This window comes from Pinus tabuliformis, chromosome 6, assembly GCF_031772625.1.
Source record: "Pinus tabuliformis cultivar Carrire ecotype Pingquan chromosome 6, CPIR1, whole genome shotgun sequence".
Lineage (NCBI taxonomy): Eukaryota > Viridiplantae > Streptophyta > Pinopsida > Pinales > Pinaceae > Pinus > Pinus tabuliformis.
In genome coordinates, this window is record NC_142292.1 from 1,236,772,507 (window position 1) to 1,236,795,715 (window position 23,209).

A 23,209-nucleotide genomic window follows, 5' to 3' on the forward strand; every position below is an offset into this window, starting at 1 on the left:
AGCTTACAAACACAAATTGATAATTTATTGTAACTAAATTCTAGTACAATTGAATTAACCCTAGGAATCCAACCATTTACAAGTATCGAACTTCCCCAGATACAAGCAATATTTTGAAATGAAACTGGCAGGGAAATCTAGGCCTTCACAAAAGAGTTTCTACTTGTCAATCCTAGATATCCCATATTCATATTGTGTGCTAATGAAAATAAGAAGGAAAAATTGTTAAGGCAAGGGGATGACATCCCAAAAGAAAATTTTCATTGGAAAACACAGTCCAACTCTAGACCTAAACCTTCAACAGATCATTGTCAGGTTTTCATCCCACTCACATAGGCCTGCAACTAACTCTTTTTCAGTTTATCATTCATTTATTAATATTGAAAACTTTTTCATGTGTAAATAGATTATATTTTAAATCATAGTAGTAAAGTAAATGTTCAAAAACTAATATCATATCTCAACATTGGTAAGGTAAATGCATACCAACACAACCCATGTATACTCTCAACTCATAGCATATAAAATAGCCTATAATTCATGAATATGGTAACAAATCCACATTTCCACCAGTCATTGAAATCATAAACATACAAGATAGCTAGTAGTGAATGCAACAACAACCTTCAGGAACTCACACATGAATATATAAGGTCATATTAGCATAACAAGAATGCCATATACTATAGTCCAAATATGCACAACTTTTATACTTATATGAATATGATATAATTTCTAGAAACTAAAAGAGGGACTTCCACTCTCCACCTAACCATAGGCCAGCTAAAAAGAAACTTTTCTTTCTACTGACCAAATCGAAAGTATGAGGGAATGTATTTTTTATGGAAACTTCACACCAATCAATTAATTAGGAAATCAGAGATGGAGTTCACTATCCAAGTGGTTTATCAACTATCCTATGATAGCAAGCGCCATAATAATTCACTTAATCTGCTGATTCCATTCACTAGGCTTCACCTAGGGTCTAGATGGGGTATTAATTAGCCTAAGAGGTTGAATCCACTATCTAGGTGGTTTATCAACTATCTTTTCATAGTAAGCACCACATCGGTCTACAGTCCATTGTCCAGGGGGTTTAGAAACTCTCTAACAACCACCAAAATCAACCAAAATATCTTTTCCAGGTTGTTTATCATTTATATAGTAAGAACCACATTAATTTGACCATCCACTAAGCCCCACATTGACCACTCAGGCATGGGCACATAGTGCAATGACCTTAAAGATAAAACACTAGGAATAACACCTAAAATTCATAGAGCATAAGGCTCAACCATTTTTTCCATAATTTCCTCATCTTCCTTCTATCGTGCTCCACAACTCTTCACACTTCACACAAGTCTTTTGTGATGAAGACCCTACAAGAAACTAAGGAAGAAGAAGGAGAAGAAAAACCCTTGATCCCCCTTCATTCTCTTTTGTTGTTTGTATATGTCTTTTTTTCCGTCAATGTCCCTTCTTGTAGATGAGAGAGTGCCCTTTGGCTCTTCGATCAACTCATTGAATTTGGAAGCACCCTATTTATTTTGTTGTCTCCTCGATTCGTGAGGGAGAATTGGCACTTACCTGTGCCCCTGACCACCCATTCCAATCTATTGAATTCTTGTTAGGTGGAGGCTTCTCTTCAATCACCTCTTACCAAATCTATTCAACAATGTGATTGGACTATAACTAGTGGCTTAGTGATTTAATTAGGCTAGGTTATGGCTTTCAATACACACAAACAATAAATCTTACCTCAAGGTATGGATCCAAAAGGAAGTCCTTCCTTTAGTTGGTAATAAATTATTTTTAAGTGCTTAATTAGCATATCATCCAGCCATGGATCTTCACGCTGACACTATGATTATAAATTAATATTACATAATCTTGGGATGTTGCACTTTTCATTCTCAAGATGGAGTTGATGCATGGCACACGTGTGTGCATGCGCACACACATAATTTCATACTTAAAAATAGGAATCTGCATGTTTCAATCCTTGAGGGACTCTATGCAACAAGGTTTTAGACTACTACAAGGATATAACCGTTATGAGCTCAACATGTCACATGTAGGAATTGAACTTGGATAGGGAGGATAACAAAATTTCTCTAACAACCCAAGTTCCATCCAATTTAGGATAGACACACACACACACACATACACTGGTTATTATTACTTTTAATTGTGGTGAATTTGAACAGTGATTTTTCAATAGTTTATTAAAATATATTTCTATTTTTCATGGATATGTAAAATCTACAATGAATTTGAATAAATATTTTCAGGGCTAGGCTTTTCTGGGTAGTCAAAACAATAGTGGAGATAGTGGTTGTATTTCTTTTTAATCTTTAGCTTTGAGTGAGGCTAGGGTTATACTATGTAGTTCATACATAAGGTTCCTAATTTTCGCTTCTTATTTAGTTTTCTACTTTCAACTATGAGAACTTCATTATTAGATGTCAGGAAATGGATTTACGATTTTTATCCCAAATTATGGAAGTATGGAGTGATCATTAATGGTATTTACCAATCTTAAACTCTCTTTACATCCAATTTTAGATTCAACTTGGCATATAAACCAATCTAGACACTCAAGTAACATAAAGCTTTAAAATTCACAAGGGAGAAGTTAAAGAATAGAAAATAAAAAAATGGCACAACATGAAGATTTACATGGTAGATAAATATTTTCCCTTGAAAATACTTAACTAGGAAAACTAGCCATGAATTTAGCTTCATCATTCTTATATTCTTGACTAAATATTTAGCTAGATTACATTGAATGTTAGCCTTTGTACACACCTAAGACCAATGCACTTATACATAACCTAATGTTTACCTATCATTATTTTTTCATTATTCTCCATAACCCTTACATCTTCCACCAACTCTCTCATGAAATGGTACTATACATCAATGTGCTTTGTCTTTGAATGGTAATTTGGGTTCTTTACTAGCAACATATGTTATTGCTACCATAACACTTGTTGATCAAACTCAATCTCTAAAGACAATTGTGAAAACTAGACTACCTCCTTTCTTACAAGAGTTCCTTCCATGTAGTCAACCTCCATCATGGATAGTCACATGAAAAATTCTACTTCCTTATCTAGCTAATAGCTATGATTGAACAACTTGAATACATGTATGCTATCCAGCCATCTTCTATTTAGATCACCATCTTAGTCAACATTGACAAGTCCATGTGTAGTTGCTTCATTTTCATGGTAGATTAGATGATCACTTGTGCCACACAAATACCTAAATACTCTTCTGATAGTGGTCTAGTGCTCTTTAGTGGTGTCATCATATACCTACTCAATACTCCTAGTGCATGATAAATGTTCGGTTTTGTGTAAACCATTGCATACGTTATACTACTTACAACACTTGCATGAGGAATATGGGTCATGTCCTCTATCTCCAAATATGTTCTTATACATTGATCAATATTTAGTCATGCCTCAACAGAAATTGGTACCTTCACTGCCTTGTAATGCTACATGTAAAAATGCTTTAGGTTCATCTCAATGTAGTTCCTTTAATTCACCTAGATTTTCCTAACTATGTGGTCTATCTTGAGCTCCAATTCCAAATATTGTTCCTTTTTAGGTGTACATACTCTATCCTCTCTATATTTGAACCTATAACCTCTTATGAGGATGCACATGTTCTTAACTATTAGGCCCACTCAATGTGTAATAGTTGTGAACTTTTCACCATTTCAAGCTAGACTTAAAGTGTGGGTTGAAAGCATGCATTAGTATGAACTGTGTTGTGATATTTGAGAGTGCCATCGATGCTCAAAAATTCAATACAATTGTTTTAATATTTATATTTTTGCTATTGCTTTTATTTATACAAACAAAAATTTTACAACAAGAACAACACATTTAACTTTCCATGAGAATAAGGAATTATTATTCTTTTTACATTCAAATGGTTTTCTTTATTTTTATTTTAAAATTTTTACAACAAAATATTAGATGAATTACAAAATTTATTTTAACTTATGATTACGATCATGTAATCATATTTATTAATTATAAAATATTTTTTATATTCACATAAATATAGTTTCATATTTAAAGGAGAAAAGTGTATAAAAAATAGTGTGTGTCTATATATATATTCTCTTCCTTAAAGCAATAAGAATATAAATATATTTTGAATAAACAAAAGGATCAAACAATTTGACATCCTTGATGAATAGAATACGTTTTTCCACCAACTTCATATGTACCTCCTCTCTCCATATAAAAAGAGCTATTTTCATTCTCAAAAGCACATTTGCACTAAAGCTTGAAAGATTAGAGGTTTGTATCAAGGATATGCCTAACGTTTCAAGTGAACCCTTCATGAATTCTTTTAGAGAACTATGTGTTTCTATCAAGGATTTGGATAATTGTTCTCTAGAAGCATTCATCAACAACAATTTATACACTATGGAAATATTCATGCTAATATTAGAGGTACTAAAATTGTTAAGTAGCTTCATCTATCATCAAAATATGAGTAGAATAAAGATTTGGATTCACTAAATAGAAATGTGCTTTGAAGAATGACTACATTATTTGTTTGAACATAATCCCAAGAAGACCTTACAAGAGTATAACCCCACTATAAATTCTTCACCATTTCCAACTTAAGCCAACAAGGCAAGGGTGATCAAAGACACCATTCTTAGTTAGTTGAGCTTTGGAGGGAAGGACGCAATAAATCACTAGCCAAAATCAACAGTCATAGTTTGTAAGATACCCACATTAATGATACATTGTAAAACCATTGAATCCACCAAACCTTAGCATTCAATGACCCCAACCTATTACTAAGAACTAGACCAAACTGATGAGACTGATGCAAAATTTAGTACAACTTATGAGATTTATATTGAACCAAGCATTTCCCAGAACTCTCCCAATCACACCAAAGGGATTTTGGCATGTCAATATTCATTCTACAAAAATCCTCTTGTTGGATGAATCTAACTATCTCCATGATGGTGGGATGAAAAAAATAAGAAAGGGAATACTCACAAGCTAGTGATCACCAATCCTTTCAAGAACCAGTATTGGCATTTCACAAATCCCGCTAAAATAAAATCATCTTCTTGTTCAATCAACAAAATTGGAAGCAAGGAAGATCCATTATATAGATTACCTATAATTTCCAATGCCGAATTGGTTTTCTAACCGAATGCCATCCCACACAACTTCTCAAGATATCCCACCTCACCAAACCTGATACCATTCTCTAGGGGGACATATACTCATGAAAAGAAGTTCCTACAAATTGAAAATGTTAGAGTACTAAAACAACGTCACATATCCAAAGATTCATGAACCTTGCCAAGATGTTGTATAATGTGTAACTTGTGTCTTAATAGGATTGGTCGTGGGACAGAGACCTCCAAGTATCCACTCATTTAGCTACAAAAACACTCTCTTGAGTTTCCACATCAATCAAATAGAGACCTCTCTCATTTTTGGGCATAGTATAGACATCCTATATCACCATCAACAACCCTTGAGCCCCACCATACATGGCCCACAAATACGACTATAAGCATTGATATAATCTATGAAAGTGATCTTTGTTGGCTAACTAGTAGGTCCATTCCAAAAGGAATGCTAAGATGGCTCACTATATCTATTAGACGTGTAAAAGTATATGCTAGGGAATTCCAACCCCAGAGATCATCAAGGTTGACCAACTAATCATTGGTTTTGTGATCACTAACAATTTCTCCATAAACTTCACAAAAAATTACCAAAACGTCTCTACCAACATCCACTATTTCCTATTCATAATAAAGAAAAAGAAATGTCATCTACAAAATGACTGTTCAACATTTTTGAGCTATAAAGAAAATAAACTCCCATTTACAATCATTGCACCCTTTACTAATCTTGCATGTGAAGAGCTTTGAACAAATAACTCAAGACATTTTTATCAACACGTAAGGATATGACACCAAAGAATGCCCCTAATCATTAAAAGGAATAGGGGAAAACAAGGAGTTATTTACCCAAGGCAAGAAAGTGTTTACCATCCAAATATACACCTTGGACCAAATAATAAAAATTGATTAAAAAGAATGGAATGACTAAGTGGTTCACACAATGGAATGTTATCCCCGGCCCATCGCCCATCACTCTAACGAGTTACTGATTCGCCATCAAAGAGAGGAAAACAAAAAATCCTAAATATTGATTAAAAAGGGAAGGTATAGTTTTAGTTTCTCTTTATAGATTATCTATTATTATCAATTGAATGTGCGGTATTATGGTTTTTTTACGACCTGTTTTCCTTTTTAATATTAGTAAGGTTTTGTGCAAGAATTGATTTTGTAGTGAATGTGTTTTCTTAGTCAATTAAATATTGAAAAATGGCAATAAACTAAGTTACGAAGCTTTCCATTACAGGTCTCTATAACCCTACTGTTACACTGGACTCTCTCAGCCAAGAAATTGTCAAATGTATGGGCCTCGCAAAAGAAGGGCTCCATGGAGTTCTTTTGGTGCTTTCCGTTAAAAATCGATTTAATTCCGAAGAACCGACTATTTTAGAGACATTGCAAACGTTGTTTGGTGAAAAAATTATCAGTTACATAGTGGTTATCTTCACTGGGGGTGACGAGCTGGAAGAGAATGAAGAGACATTAGAAGACTACTTGCGGGGAAGCCCACGTTGGGTTCAGGTTAGTTTTTGCACTTTTCTTACAAAAGTTTTATTTCATGAAAAACGATATAGTATTTGTAAATGATGTTATTATTGGTGGCTCGTCAATCCCTATTTAGCTATTTATAAAAAGTGTATAATATGTGTTTAATACAGAAAAGGCAATTGACCATATTTAATGCCATTTATAATAAGTAAAAATGAAATTCAAATTCAAATTACTAATTAATTACTTTAATTTATAAGAAGTTCAGAAGTTTTGGGGAAACAATATTGTCTCAGCGAAAGAGTCATTGTGTTGACCATGACTGTAGCAATTCAAATGATCTTCAAATGATTTTGTTTGATAGTTGAAATCTCCAAAATCACACTACCACATAAAATATAACAGTAGCTTGATTAAATGAAGTTATACAATTTATTTCAATGTGTTTACTTTGTTCAAAATTTAAAGAAACATATCACTGAAGTCACTAACCGAAAGTCTCTATGTGCTTATTTGTAAATTAAATCTCAAATTAATTCAGTTTGGATTTCATGTGACTTACTATTTATGACGAACCAAGACGATGTGTGTAATTGTTTCGAAAATGAAAGTGTAAGGGGAAATAATTTTTTCCCAGAAATATATTGTTTAACTATATAATTTTATTTATACTTGAGTTTGAAATAAATTGTCAAAAAGAGAAATTACTGATTTATATAGAATTATATGAAGGGTTCAAAGAAATAATATGAGATCCGCTCTCTACCCTCTACTTCATGATCTTAGGTGTCTATGTGTGTGAAGCAAGCATTGGTGCACACATATCAAATAATCGGATTTATGACATATAGGTCATTGCATGCATATTAACATTATAGGATACCTTATGGAGTGCCTTGAGGAAGTTAGTGCATCCATGGTAAAAAGGGTTAGAGTAGTTTCTCTCTAGGGCTCAAACTGCAAAGAGGGGCATGGTTGTATTATGGTGGGTGGAGATATTGAAACCATTTGGGAAGTTGAGTGAGATGTGGTAGAGCCTTAGACTTCAAAAGCATAGAATCAAATTACAGATGTCATGGGTCTTCATAGAAATTTCCAACCAATTCATACACACCTATTAATCATCTAAAAGGATAGGTTACAAGTCAAAGGATGACATGGGAAATGGTGCCACTTGGAGTGTCATCTAGATGTAAGAAATATAAAACCAAGCAACCAAAATAGGGTAGCAACTACTCCTATGGATAAGTTCCTTTCAATCACAACATGCCTCCTTCGCACCTCTGGTGCGTCTCCTTTCCCTGTTAAATAGGAAATGCAAATACCACTAGTAAAGCCTTAGTTTCATTTGTTTCCTAAAGGATTTCAAGGAGTGTAAAAACCCTTGTCTCTTATACCTACGACTCTAGGGGAATCAAGTTCCTTAACCTATAACCAGGGTGGTTGGCCATTTAAATAATATGATCACACTTAAGGTAATACCTTAGTAGAGTAAGTGCATTATATTTATTCTTCCAAAGCCTCAGCTCTATGTTAGACTAAAAATTCAACTTGCCCAAGAAATAAGTAAGGTGAACAAAAACCCTCTCTTCTCGTCATTTTCTTCCTCGATTATCTGAAAAATTCAACTTGACAACCTGCACTAAGGAATGGTGTATTATAGGGAAGAACTCATAGCCATTGTTTATTGATATGTTGACAGACAAAATAAGTTCCATAGGAATGCTTCCCAAGCACGACACACATATGTAGATACTATTATATGCATGGTAATTTGTGTACATGTACATGTATGTCTCTGTCATTATGTAGTATAAAGATGGAAAGCCACCAAGAACAAAGCTTATACAAGAAAAATGCTCCAACCCAGGTACTTGCAACATAATGAATGAATATTTTTACAAAATAATTATCCCATTTGCATTATTACAGTTTAATTTCAAATTTCAATAGTTTGTTTTCTAAAATATCTATATCTCTCTAATAATTGCATTGAACATAATACCGTTACAATAACTACTTTATGTATAACAAACAAATTCTTATTTTTTGAATATTTATATCTCTCTAATAATTGCATTAAGCATAATACTATTACAATATAGAATTTATATATCTCAAACATATTCTTAGATAAATGGATAAATAAACTACACCATGACATTGTTTTCTTTATACTTGCATATGAAACAGATAGTTCAAGAAGAGAAGTCAAACCTATAGGAAGATGCAATTCTTTTCCATGGTTGAAATGACATCAAAATCCAATGCTATCTTGGCTCTAGCACTAATCATAGTCATGAACTTCAAATGGAGGAGACAAAATTGGTTTTTTCATCCAAGGCCACTTGGTTTTCTTAACAAACATGATTCTCATCATAGATTTTAGGTCCCTATGGTGTGTTTTTGTAGGTAAAGAGCTTGGATTCTACATAGTGATGTTTGAAGGATGTTGGCATTTCAAATCCATAAGAGGATTCACCTTTGGGACGATGGTCCGTACTAGAGTGCCTCCCTATGTCCAAACATGCACACTTTCCACTTGCTTATTATCAATTATTCCTGGCTCATTTTATTATTAGGTAAGCCCCATATATTTATTACTAGAACTTCAGAAATGGCATAAAGGTTATCACTTCATCTCTAAGATCTCTCATCAAGGTGTGTGGCAGTAGATGTAAAAAAAATGGTTTAAATCTCTCACCTACCATCTTGGAAGGTTGCAAGTGCATGAAGGTTGTAGGTGGAAATTTTAGGTAGCAAGTAGATAACCACTCTCTTGGAACGTTGTAGGTGCATGGAGGTTGTAGGTGGCAATTTTAGGTAGAAAGTAGGTAGCACCTCATCCTTGACTGCATCGTAGTTATAGTTCCATGTAGCACTTCAGTCTTGATTGCATTTCTTTCTTGCAACAATGATAGAACATGATTATTCAGCATAATTGAGAGCTCATGATTACTCATTGCAATTCAAAGCTCGACGAGTTAGAGTATGCTAATGTGCAAACCAAAATGGCGAATGATTTTTTTTTTTAATTTATTTATTACATCTGACAAATCAAAAAAATAAATCTCACACACTAGGGAAATAAAATAAAATCAACATGCTCTCAACCAATTTTAAATTTGATTTACAAATTTTAATAAATGGAAAAATGAATTTGTTTCAAAAATAACTTTAATTAAAATTTTGATATAAACTTTAGGTGTCACTCCAAATTTTAGGTAAATAATATGAGGTCAATGCATTTTGACTAGGATGTTATAATTATAGTCTATTTGGGGCAGAGACTAATAATACACATGCCTAAAAAATGGTGATTCAATATATCCTTTGATAAAATACCATGAGTTATGCACATGAAAGTATTAGGAGTGAAACATTAATTTAATTTTTCTCCTTTCTTTGTTCTTCTAGAACCAAGGTAGAAAATGTCACCATACCCATGTTTTCACCCTATATGTTTCTATGGTTGACTGATAATTTCAAATAGATTCCTTTTCCTTGGATTTAAGTTGCAGGTTGAAGTTTAAAGTGTCGGTGTTTATGGTATATATTCCTATTTCTACTTATTCCTAATCCTAATCTTGTACGAAACATATTACATTCAATTATGTTCTTAGTTTCAACCTAACATAAAACTTTGTGTTTATTAGTTGCCTTGATCTACCCATGGCCCTCTTTGTCTTTATCTTTTTTATGAAGCTCATTATGCTTTCTTGCAACAATTTCCTAGGCTCTTCAATTTCTTTGGTTTTCTAGCTATTAAATAAGTATATCGTTTTTCTCTTTTTCTTTGGGATTTATTCTTTTTGGGTTACTTTAATTTTAATGTTGAATGGAAAAATGATATAGCCGATGTTGGAAGGAAGAACTATTTGCCTTAATGCATGATTTTGTCATTAGGACTGTGTGATTGAACCTAGAGACCCTTTGGGATAGTGTAATCCACAGAATCAACTCCTACTCTCAAGCTCACCTTATGACATTTGAACATGATATTTGAATTTGATAGGGACTAAAATACACACAAACTAATTAGTTTTAAACAAATAGGTCATTCATCATATAAATAACTTTTGTATCTTATTTTCTTCTCGTCCTACATATTCCTTTTTGGTAGTGAACACATAGAGAATTGATGTATGAGTTCTTTGAATTTACTATTGTAATATTCCCTAGTCTAGTTATGTATTCCTTTCTATTTTAATATCAATTTCATTTATTTTCTTTGTGCATATTAACTAGAGTTTAGCGGATTTAATTAATATTAGATTGAAAATATATGAGGAAAAGTTTCAACCTCAAGGGATTTTCTCCTTAGCAGAGCATGATAGTTTTCCATTTAAGATATTTGATATTTCTTGGTGCATCATAGAATCAGAGTTAGATGGATCTACAGTTTTCTTTTTGTATGACATGTAAAATCCACATTAAACATAGAAAGAACTTGTAACTCTCCCTCCCACCCCCCTTGGACATCCCAAGCCTAGTGGGAGGTGTTACTTTTAATTAACCCGAACCTCATGATCTCATCATGAAAATGGTATTATAAAACCTGTTCTCACCAAACATGTGTGAAACTCACTTTGGATAACATCATTGTGTTCAAATTGTCGAGATATTTTTGGCAATATGGAATTTTCCTCAATCTGACCTCTGGATTGAAAGTTATGCCCATTTAAATTTTGGCCCCTAAAACCCTGTGAAATCAACAAATATTTTCGAAGTGGCACTCACATGAAACTTCTACCTCATGTGAAGTCCACCGTGGAAGCCACCATGTCACAACACATTAGCACCACCAAGTCCTGTGTCAGTTCTTAAGAATGGAACCCATTCAATCCTCCACTGTGCACCATATATTTTGGCGTCAACTAACAAATATGAATTGTCATCCTGCGACTTCTATCTACCCCATTCCCATGGTAGGAATGCATCGCTTGAATATTATTCGTTTGATGAAAATGATATGGACCATTGGATGCATCAAGTAATTTTTCACAGCTTAAATCTTGACTAGATTTTCACCATTGTATTCTAGAACCATCAAATCTGGTGGATGATCATCATTAGATCATATCACGTTGTCATGTCTTATTTAACCCTCGTGCAAGTTCAAACTCAATACATAATCTCAACCGTTGGATGAATAGGCACTAATCTCTACCTCTGCCACCTGTATTTTAATGGCATGTTAGTTAAAACCCCATGTTACTCAATTACACAGCGTCATGCTACCGTTAAGATGACATTAGGGTGACCACCCATCTACATGGTATCCTCTCGTAGTGCGACATGTCATTCAAAAATTGGCTACTTGGACATCCAAAAGGTCCATATATGCTTGCCATGTATCATTGACAATGTTCTATGTTGGAAATTGTGCCATGTCATAGGTACACATTGTTCATGTCCTATGTGGAATTCACCACCTCAATTAAAGCCCTGTACCACCATGAAAATATCACATTTCAATTAAACGATAGAAGGGAATTCTATCCCAACCTTTGTCAATAGTTCCAATGCATTCCCAAAAGGGGTGAAACCTTGTCTTCCTCCATGGCATGAAAAAAAGTTTTGACGGTAGGCGATGAAAAATTTCCCATCTCATGCCTCCTATAGATAGAAACCACTTCTTCCCAAATTCCCTTAGCAACCTTGGCAAAACATGACATGAATATCTACAAAAAATGACGGAAACCTTCCCATTCTATGCCTTTTGTTAGTTTACATGTTGGTCATTAAACACCAATGTCTCATCCCATGAAGGTACATCTTTGTTCCCCAATATGTAAATGTATCGGTAAACAAACATCAATCATTATATGGTGACCAACTTAGAAGTATTGAATACTTCAATGGTGTTGCAACACATTCTTGGTGACAAGAAATATATGCACCATTAATATAACATGGAATTCCCTCATTAACATCTTCATCATTTTCGGTCCCTCACTAACATTGCATGCATTCAACATAGACAAAGTAGGGAATTAAAACTATATGCATGCCTAGCAATAACCATTACCAGATTCATGGATATGGATTACCATATACACATCAACCATCGACCTTCAACAATGTATATATATATATATATATATATGGATTACCATATACACATCAAACATCAACCTTCACCAATGTGTGTGTATATATATATATATATATATATATATATATATATATATATAACAAATGCCCATATTATTCATGGCATAACAAAAAATAGAAATCACCCACAGTGACAGTCAGATGAACTCTCATACATACTATATAAGTATGCATGCATTCAAGAGATTATCAATAGTCATAGGGATCTGCAATCCATCAAACCATGAGAACAATCATACAAGAATCTCATCATAGGAAACCAAGAATATGCCATTCCTCCATAAACAATATTCATACATTCATTGTTGTAACCCATAACAATAGCACTTAACATTCATGACATAACAAAAGTACAAGTAAATACACTTATCTATATAACTTGATGACTAGAAGCTAAGGGATGGACTTCAACTCTCCACCCAACTATAGGTCACCTACACTACAATATTTCTTGCAACTGACCACCCTCGAGTTGGATTCAGAGTTGGAGGAGGTAACTTCTCAAGAGTTCTCTTACCAACAACTTGTAAACACATGGTAAGAAGCAAGCTATAACACCATATTGACTCTCTATTCAATAGAACACCAACCACAAGGGTTCATCTAAGGCTCAATGATTTTAAACTCAACTATACGAGAAGGAATATATCTATATATATATATATATATATATATATATATATAGAGAGAGAGAGAAAGAGAGAGAGAGAGAGAGAGAGAGAGAGAGAGAGAGAGAGAGAGAGAGAGAGAGAGAGAGAGAGAGAGAGAGAGAGAGAGAGAGAGAGAGAGAGAGAGAGAGAGATTATTAGGGAGGTTTATCAACTCTATTAGTGTTGTAGGAGTAAAGATTCCTCTTCCAAGAGATTTAACAACTTACTAAGAAAATATCTAAGTGTTTTATCAGTTTCAAGGCTAGTCACTACCAAGGTGTTTACCAACTCTCAAAGAAAGGACATAAAAGTTTTAATAGACCCATCTTGAACTTGAGTGTCTCAACTCCACTAAAATTTCTCTGTACAATCAATTCATGAGAACATTCCAAATCCCTAGCAAACATAAGGAATACCATCCCAAAACAAAATACAGGCTATCACAGGCTATCTCTTCTTGTTAGATTCACATCCACTTCCAACTCACGCTCTACATTCTCATTTCTAATGAGTTCTCTCTCTTGCTCATATCCATGTGTTTTTCTACTTGCTTGTCTGAAAGAATGCCTCCAAAATACTAGAATGTATCTCCTCTTCCACACCTCCTCTCTGATTATGCCTTTCTTCTCCTACTGTTCCATGTTTGTTAACCATGCCCACATATTTATGAGAACCAATGCTACATGCTCATCCCTTTACTCAAGAACCCATTCCCTCAATTCAATGTTGCAACAAAAATTTCATAAATCCATTAGGGAGATAGGTGGTGAAAAAAATATAGTGGTTTGATTTACAAGAAACTCCTCCTCCTTGGTCCTCTAAATATGTTTCCACTTCCATCAGCCAATCAATGTGTTACATTTCCACATTATTTACATGAATTATAATTCATAGAAATGTTTAAAACATGGATTAGAAAAAAGGGTTGTCATAGACCCCACCCCATTATAGGAACACCATACTCGATGTTCTATACTTGAATATGACATTATTATTGTTTTATTCTTGAGCATGAAACTCAATAGTGATCTATGCTCGAGTAGAAAATTCAACAATGAGATTTATATACACACAACTCTTGTACATTCATTTTCATAATGAATAGGAATGGGTAAGATACCCTCATTCAATTAGTCATTTTTCAGGTGGCTTCATCTATTTAATAGTGCCTTTAATGCACCTCATCCTGCTTGATTACTTTATTTTCATAGAGTTATCCTCCTCCAATTTACAACCATGCCATTCACTATGCTTAGTGCTCCTTTAGGGAACAATTCCACTGATTTCTTCCCAAGACACACCCATTGCATATTTGATCATAATCAATATGCTCATTATTCTTCAAAACCAATTTACTTCCAAGTTCTGATATCCCCTTTTTTGCTTCCGTGGCCCCTTAGGTGATCCATCCTAATCCAGGAGTATCTGGGAAAGGGCTAAAAAAAAAATTTCTCAAAATATGACGTAGAAAACGTCATGTGAAAGAGATTGATGAGATGATTCCAATGCAGCTTGAATCATGTTAAACAAAGTTCATATGCAAAATTTATGGAAATCTAAAGTTTGTGCCAAATAACGAAAAGGCAGCTTGCATGATTGCCATGTGGTAGTACTAGGAAGCACCATGTAGAAATGTATGGATGATGATGTGGTAGTTTTTATGATGATGTGGTAGGTGATGACGTGATAGATTTGGTGTGATGAAGTGGCAGGTTTAAAAAATAGCACATGGGATTGAGTTAGTAGTGACGTGGCAGGCTGAAGTGGCGACAAGTCACAAGGTCATGGGTTGACATGTGGCAGGCAGAGATTGATGTAGCATCAAGCTGGGTGTTGACTGGGTTATAGCTAGACTAGTGAAAGGTTTCAATGTGGCCCAGTCTAAGGGCGCAACATGGCACCTCAAAATGGGGTAGAAGGCTTGAATTTCAAAATTGTTTGATGGTTAGAGACCATGGGGTTTGAACCCTGACCTTAGCAAAGATCAACCAACAACTTAACTATTGGATCAAAGGAGGATGTTGTAATAATGGCTAGCAAGGTTTATATTTAACAATCGTTATAAATGGGAAGGAAAAAGGGGGTAAGGGCATGGGTTTTACCCTGAGACCTCACTGAGAGTTGTCACTTTATCAACACAATGTTATATTGTGATGTGATATGGTTGACCCCTATAACATATCATAGCAACGTTGTTGTGCTAGATTGGAGTTATCATTGCATCCTTTTGGAAAAGAGTTGGTTACAATTGTTTCCAAAGATGGAAGCTTGAGGGTTTCACCTCGTAAAACCCCCAAAACAGACCGACAATGAGTTCAATCAATATGCCACCATGTGCCATATTTATTGGACAATGTATTATATTGTTTAATATAGTTTTTATTTACAATGTATTTGCAATGATAGTTTTGAAGAAAGATCATGATATCCATGGGGGTTTGACCTCGGGCTAATTGTATCATATGCTTTTAAATATTAAAATGCATACCATCGTACCAAGGCATTGGAAGGTGAGAAATAAATATAGCCAAGGCTTTCTACTGAGTTTTTAAACCTATGTAATTTTTGTAAAAATAAAACTATTTTAGAGATCATTTTGCAACAGCTAAGAAGGCGAATTTGACGGTGTTTGGAGACCACTTCTTGGTGGCAGAGAGATGAACTTTTGTGCAAGTTTTGGGAGGATTTGTATGATGCAAAAAAGTGATTTAAGCTTATCATATGATTAATAAAACAAGGCTACTCCCTTGGAGACAATACTCGATGAATTTCATTATTAATTGGTTGCTGTGCTTCCTTTCTCTTCCTCTCGATTCTCTACATATCTTCTTAATTTTTAGCTTCATTCAAGTCCTTTAAAACTTTATTTAAGTTAATTATGATCATATTTTAAAGTAGTTAAAATTAATCATCCACACAAATATTTTAACGAACCAAGTCATTTAACAATCCCATATCATGTAGTATCAGATCAGTTTGATGTTGGTTTGTGAGTGTGCATGATAACTATGAGTGAATTCAAGCAAGGTGAAAGATCACTTCTTAAAGGAAACCCAAAAATTGGATCGAGAAGCTTCACTCGAAGAGGAGAAATTTTTTCCCACCAAGGAAAGGAAAATATCTTTAGTTTCGAGGCAAAGTTTTGTAAAATTTTCATGATAATGAAGGCCATGGTGGATGAAATGTATTGGGAATGGAAAAAGACTTATTCTCATCCTCCTTCAAGTTCTCATTCTTCTCACTCTCCTCATTCTCTTTTTGATTTTGAGAAACAATCTAAAGGTGTTGGGTTGAGGTTGTCAACCAAGATGGGTTATGAGGGAAAGGACCTTGGAATTAATGGCCAAGATATAATTAAACCTTTAAAGGTGGAAGCAATACCTTGCTATGTGATATTAAGGTATGGTGAAGGGGAATGCTCCAAGGAATGGGAAGCAGGAAATTCTCCAAAGGATACACCATCATAAAAACAACCAGTGAGTAGTAGTGGTGACCATAAAAGGTATAATAAGCATAACTATTTTAATTTTTCTTTTGATTACATGAAGATTGACATTGTTAACTGTTTATGGCATAGGAAACCATGCACTTTTTGAGGGTTAAATAACCATATAATTTTCAAGTATTGCAAGAGGATGGATGTATACAAGAAAGATATGTCGATCATTAAGGGGACATGACATGAAGACCCATCTCCAAAAAAAAAAAAAAAAAAAAGGGCAAGAAAGGCTAGATGTTGAAGAACCTTTGCACTTATTGCAACAAAGGTGGACACGGGGAAGTTAAGTGTTGGAAACTCCATCCAAATATTTTTTCGAATAAGGGAAATAATATTTTACATACACAAACAAAACAAGAGGAGAAACTAGAGGAAGAGAAACCATTGGGTAGGTGTGGCCAAAAGTGGATTCAAATCTTCATTATAGTTTGCTTCCTTTACAGAATTTTCTATGTGAATATGTCAAGAGGATGAGAAATATTGTGAGCTCATTTGCATTAATATCCTTGTATTTTTTAATGTTGCTAATATGTTGTACCTGGGTAGTGGCTGGGGTAACAAATGCAGAAGGATGTGGGAAAATGAAAATGGGTAGAAATATGGTTTTAGTTGTCATAATTGTTGTGCAACATTTTGTGATGAAAAAAGTGTACAGAACAAGGTGGACAAATATTAAACAAGTGGGGATGTGTTTCCCTCACTTGGTGTCTGATTAACAAACTTTTGGAGGTCCAAAAGCCTCTTAGTAGGGAGGAATGATCTAAGAGGATCTTAGAAAGGCCTAAAAATAAAAGTGTTCAAAACCTTATCAAAATAATTCCATGTTGAATAGCTTGACAAGATGATTCCAACAAAACTTGAATCGCATTGAAGAAATCATATATCCAAAATTTAAGGCAGTCTGAAGTTTGTGCCAAACAACAAAAAGAGAGTTTGTGGGGTTGCCATGTCAAAGTAGTAAGAAGTTCCATGTGGAATTATATGTATGATGACATGGTAGTCAAAATTATGATGTGGAAGGTGCTAATGTTGTAGATCATGTGCGATAACATGAAATGATAAAAATTAACATGGCATTGAGTTGGCAGTGACGTGGCAAGATGAACTAACAAGAAGAGGAAAGGTCACAGGATGACACGTGACAGGAAAAGGTTGACATGAAATTCAGTTGGGTGTTGAATAGGTTATAAATAGATCAATGAAAGGATGCCATGTCACCTAGTTAGAGGGTGCCAGGTGGCACCGTGAAATGGGCCAAAAGATTCAAATGTAAAAATTCTTTGATGACTAGAGATCACAGGGTTCGAACCTCAACCTTGGCAAAGATCGACCAATGGATTGACCACTAGACAAAAAATGTAAATTTTAATAATGGTTGGAGAGGTTTATATTTAACATTTTCTATAGCTGGGAAGTCCAAATAAGGTAAGGTCGTGGGTTTGATCTCGTGACCTCCTCAGGAGCTGTCATTTTATCAACACAACCTTATATTTAAAATTTGATGTGATATGGTTGAACTTGAAAGCATATCATAATAGCACCACTGTGATAGATTAGATTTATCATCATAGCCTTTGGGATTAGAGTTGGTTACAATTATTGCCAAAGAGGGAGGCCTGCAAGTTTTGATGGCCCTCAGTATTATTGTAAAATGTTGAAATTCTTGAGGGACTCAACTTCAATTATTAACCTAAGGTTTGTACAAACTTGAGAGACATCATAACTATAAGTGTAGCAGGAAATATATTTTATTTTGGTTGATCTTATGTGATTGAAGAGAATTTAAAATGCACAGAGACCACTTTTTATATCTAGGCTATAGGGAATGCTAAAAAAAACAATGAATAGTAAATATATTTATTATAACTTGTAGGAAAATAAAAATAGAAATAAATCCTATTCTATTGCAGAAAAGTAAATGACAAAAGGTAAACCCTAATCTAATTGTAGGAAGGTAAATGACAAGAAGTAACTCTACCCTGTTTTTCCAAAAGTAAATCTATGCTAATGTAGGAAAGTAAATGACTGAAATAAACCCATGCTACTGCAGGAAAAAAAAGAAAACCACTTCAAGAATACAGGAGGAAAATAAATCCTACTCTATGGTGCATGATAAATCAATTTTTGCGGCTGAAGCAAGACATACAAAAAAAACCTTAATTTCATAAATTAAGCTATAAATACCATGGTAAAGTTCTTAAGGGGTCTTTCAACCCCTAAACTCCATCTCTAGGGTCTAATGAACATTGTAAAATGTTGAGGAATGATAAACAAGCTTCTGGTGAAAATCTGGAGGCATTTTAAGGAAATATCTGTATTGTTAAAGGATGACCCTATTTTTCTATAGGAAACATACAAGGGAACATTTATGAGGTCTAAATGTGGTTTGAAGAGTGGAGAAGGTGGAGGAAATTTTTGGAAGGGTAGATAGGTCCTTTCCAAGCTTATTTACATCCAATGGATCAACTCATGTAAGGAAGAGTCAAAATTGGGGGTTTCTTGTAGCTTGGCTAGGTAGAATTTAGATTGCTGGAAGACTGCAGAGATGTATAATAGTGGGTGAAAAGATGATGTTTTAAGTGAACTAAATGCATGAAAACAACACTAACTTTGCCTATGAAATAATACCATATATCTAAAAGCAAATTGAATGGTTAACTAATTAAAACAAGGTACATAAACAATTGATAAACTATTGATGTGCACAAAAGTAAATTGATGGAAATGATGAGTTGAACTTTAAATAAATATTACAATTACATAAAAGAAACTATTTTTGTGTTTATTATAACAAACTTAGAAAGAAGCTTATTCATAAACCCTATAAAGATAATACTTTTACAAAGATGATATTTGCAAAAAAACATAACTAAGCTAAATTCATGAGAGGTAAATGTATAAGAAGGGGGTTTGAGCACCTGGGTTGGGCCCTAACCCAGTGAAACTTAGGTCCCTTAGAAGATAATAAAATTGAGAACAAAAGAATTATTTTCATTAATATTTAAAAGTGCTCATATAAGAAACATGAAAAACTGAAATAATAGGAAAGATCCTTTCTCTAATGCTGACTATCTTCCTCCAGAGTTTCAAATCCCTATTGGGTTACTAAGGCCTCCTATTTATACGAAAAATGCTTGATGGGCAGCCTCCTTAAAGAGATGATTGATTCCCTCCAAAATCCATAAAAATTTGGACCTGGTTCCCTGGTGTCCTTGCAGCTACATAGAGGTGGTAAATGTATTTGAGCTAATCGAGTTGTGATTATCCTTTAGCAGAGGACAAGCTCGATAATCTTCTCTTATTGGACTCCTACGTGATTTGCATAAGATATCCTCAATATCTTTCACAATTAATGCATCAGGCACCCAAGATATAGAAATTATCTCTTAACCCTCCTAAGAACATATTAGAGTTGAAAAATAAATTATAAAGTGCATAAGAAAAGGTTAAATATGCCAAAGGATGGTCATATGGGCCTTAAATTATACCTATTTGGGAGGCCCATCGGGTTTCATATCACAATTCCCCCATAACAAACTAACTGTGAATTCAACCAATACGTCATTATGAACCATATTCATTGGACAATATATTATATTTTTTAATATATTTTTGATTTATAATATATTTGCAGTGATAGTTTTGAAGGTGGATCATGACAGCCACAAGGGGGTTTGACCTTGGGTTGATCATAGCATATGTTTTTAAACATCAAAATACATACCATCATGTCATAAAATTTGGAGGTGAGAAATAAATAGAGCCCAAGCTCATTATTCAGTTTTTAAACCTATGTTATTCTTGTAAAACCAAAATTATTTTAGAGCTCATTTTGTAGCAGGCCGCCAGTCTGAGGACTGTTCTTCTCTTTTCTTCTTCTGTCTTCTTCTTTTCTCTTTCTCTTCTCTTCGCTGCTGTTCAGCGGACTGTTCATCATGAAGAAGTTTAAGATTTGCTAGAATCAAATCACCTTGAGAGCCTAAATCATCTAGGACTTCTTCAGCATGTGCACACCAGGTTGTTAAATAATTCCCAATCTGATAGGTTTGATCTAAATCATTTGTGTTTTGGGAATTGTGTTCTATCAAAGGAGCACAATCTGCTCTGGTAGGTGGCTGACGAGAAGAGGAGGAAGTAGTACAGAACTTTGTTCGAGGAGGCCATTTGCCACCTTTCACAAATCTATGATTGGCATATTGCCATTCTTCAACAGGAGCAAAAGAAGTACGGATACGATGCATTTTATTTACAGTGGGTAGAAATGGTTTATACTCAGGTATATACAACTCATTAGGTGACAGTGAAGGTTCACCTAAACTTTCTTCTTCTGGAATAGTAGGAACTTGACTACTTGAAGGAACTTCATTTGGAATCATAGGAAACACATATCTCTTTGGCTTAGAGACAGGTCTAGGTATTACTGGTTTTGGAGGAATCAACTTGACTTGTCCATTATCAATAGTTACTCTTTTCAATTTGGATTGAGGTTGCTTAGTATCAACTATTGATTTATATTGGAAATACCAATTTCCAGGTAACTCAGTAGGATCATACAGAACACCTTCAACTTGAGCATTGGATAAGCCAACAGTAACACAATCCTTTAAGACAGGCTGTTTAAGTTTAGGATGTGCAGTATTGGTCAATTGGAATGAAGCTTGCCCAATTATAGACAGGTATTCACTTTCTTCTGCCATGGTTAACCCTTGGACACCAGACAATAATTTCCAACAATCTTTCAGATGGACATCATTCAGACTAATAGCATAGTCAGGATAAATTGTTCCATATTGACAACCAGTAGCAAGGTTTCCTTGAATAGTACCAATCCTAGCATGTTCATAATTTTGATGATGGGTATCAAACAGTTCAGCAATACAGGGAGTATTAATTCCATGACGAAACAGTGGAGCTAATCCAATCCTTATCCCCCCAAAATGAAGATAGAAATATTTTCCATCTTTGACATACTGCCGAAATTTCTTAATTTCATCATCAGAGAATAAATTCAAAGCAAGGATTTGCACAGAAGGTCCAGATATCTTTATAGTGATTTCTACCTCTTTCAGAAAGTTTTTCTTCTTGAACAGGAAAGTCATAGGTAGCTTATATATATCAGTAGAATTTAAAGCAGGAGGAGTCCAATGTTCAGGGTCTTCAACTAATTCATGATTTTCATTTTCAACAGACTCGGACTCGGATGATCGTGAAGAGACTTCAGTAATGACTTTTCTGTCTATGGATGAGAATGATCGCAATAGATTGGCCATGTTTAATCTATAACAGAAATAGACTAATGAAAGCTTTTATCTACTCAGTCCAATGATCAACAGAGTGACCTTTCAAAGGCTAGCTGGCTTTCAATAGAATTCTGTCTACAGATTAGTGAGTTAGGATCTAGAACAGGGCTCTGATACCAAAATATATGGATGGTCTAGGAACTTACTTAGAATCACTGAAGCGAACGCCTTCTGCAAAACTTTTCCTCACATCTACCAGAGATTTGCACGGACTTTACGCGAACTCCCTGTCGCTTCTCAACGCGCCTTACTATCTCACACAAGCGATGATCTTGGAAGAGAACAGTCCTCAAACTGGCGGCCCAGCAGGCTTCAATATTAATTCAAAGTAAAATTACACACCATAGAAACTCAGAGATATGAGCTCTGATTACACACACACTCACAAACTCACTATGCACTCACAACTCACGATGATCATTTACAAAGAGAGTTCTCTCTTAAATAAACTAACAAACGAATCTAGCTGACCTAAGACATGACATAAAAGTAGAAATAATTGAGGGTCCTGACAGTATCTTATTCCACTGACGGTGTCTACTCAACTTTTCTTTTGTACAAAAGATTCGTGTCACAACATGTGACCAACAGTATCACATTGCTGACAAAAGATTCTTTCTTATCTTTACCAAGAGCCTTTCGGACTTCGGTCACTATCATATCCCATCTCGGAATCTGATGGAGTCTTTACTCTATCCCAAGAGTACGTTAAACGAGATAAAGTGTCTTGAGGATCTTTCCAGGAAGAAGTAAGCCAGGATAGATATTCTTTTTCCCAAGTGGGGTCATTTTGTTCCTGAGCATCTTGATAAACATCCACATACACCGTTTCTTTTTCGCTGTCCACTTTAGCTTTTCCTTTTGGATCGTGGATTGTAATGGAGGAATCTTCTTTTTGTGGAGCATGTGAACTCTGACCTGTATCATAGGTAAATCTGATCGAATCTGCAGATTTCTTTAAACTTTTTGA

The 23,209-nt window shown here is 34.6% G+C and overlaps 1 protein-coding gene across 1 annotated transcript in view; it reads left to right on the top strand.

Annotated features, from left to right (window-relative positions):
- LOC149263159 (immune-associated nucleotide-binding protein 7-like) overlaps nucleotides 1-22,163 on the top strand; it is a 40,023-nt gene extending 17,860 nt beyond the window's left edge. Inside the window, exons 2-4 of the mRNA XM_089386625.1 lie at nucleotides 6,432-6,706; nucleotides 21,153-21,215; nucleotides 22,128-22,163. Coding sequence (XP_089242751.1) covers nucleotides 6,432-6,706; nucleotides 21,153-21,215; nucleotides 22,128-22,163 — 374 coding nt within the window. The remainder of the gene's footprint in view (nucleotides 1-6,431; nucleotides 6,707-21,152; nucleotides 21,216-22,127) is intronic.
- Nucleotides 22,164-23,209: the final 1,046 nt, after the last annotated feature.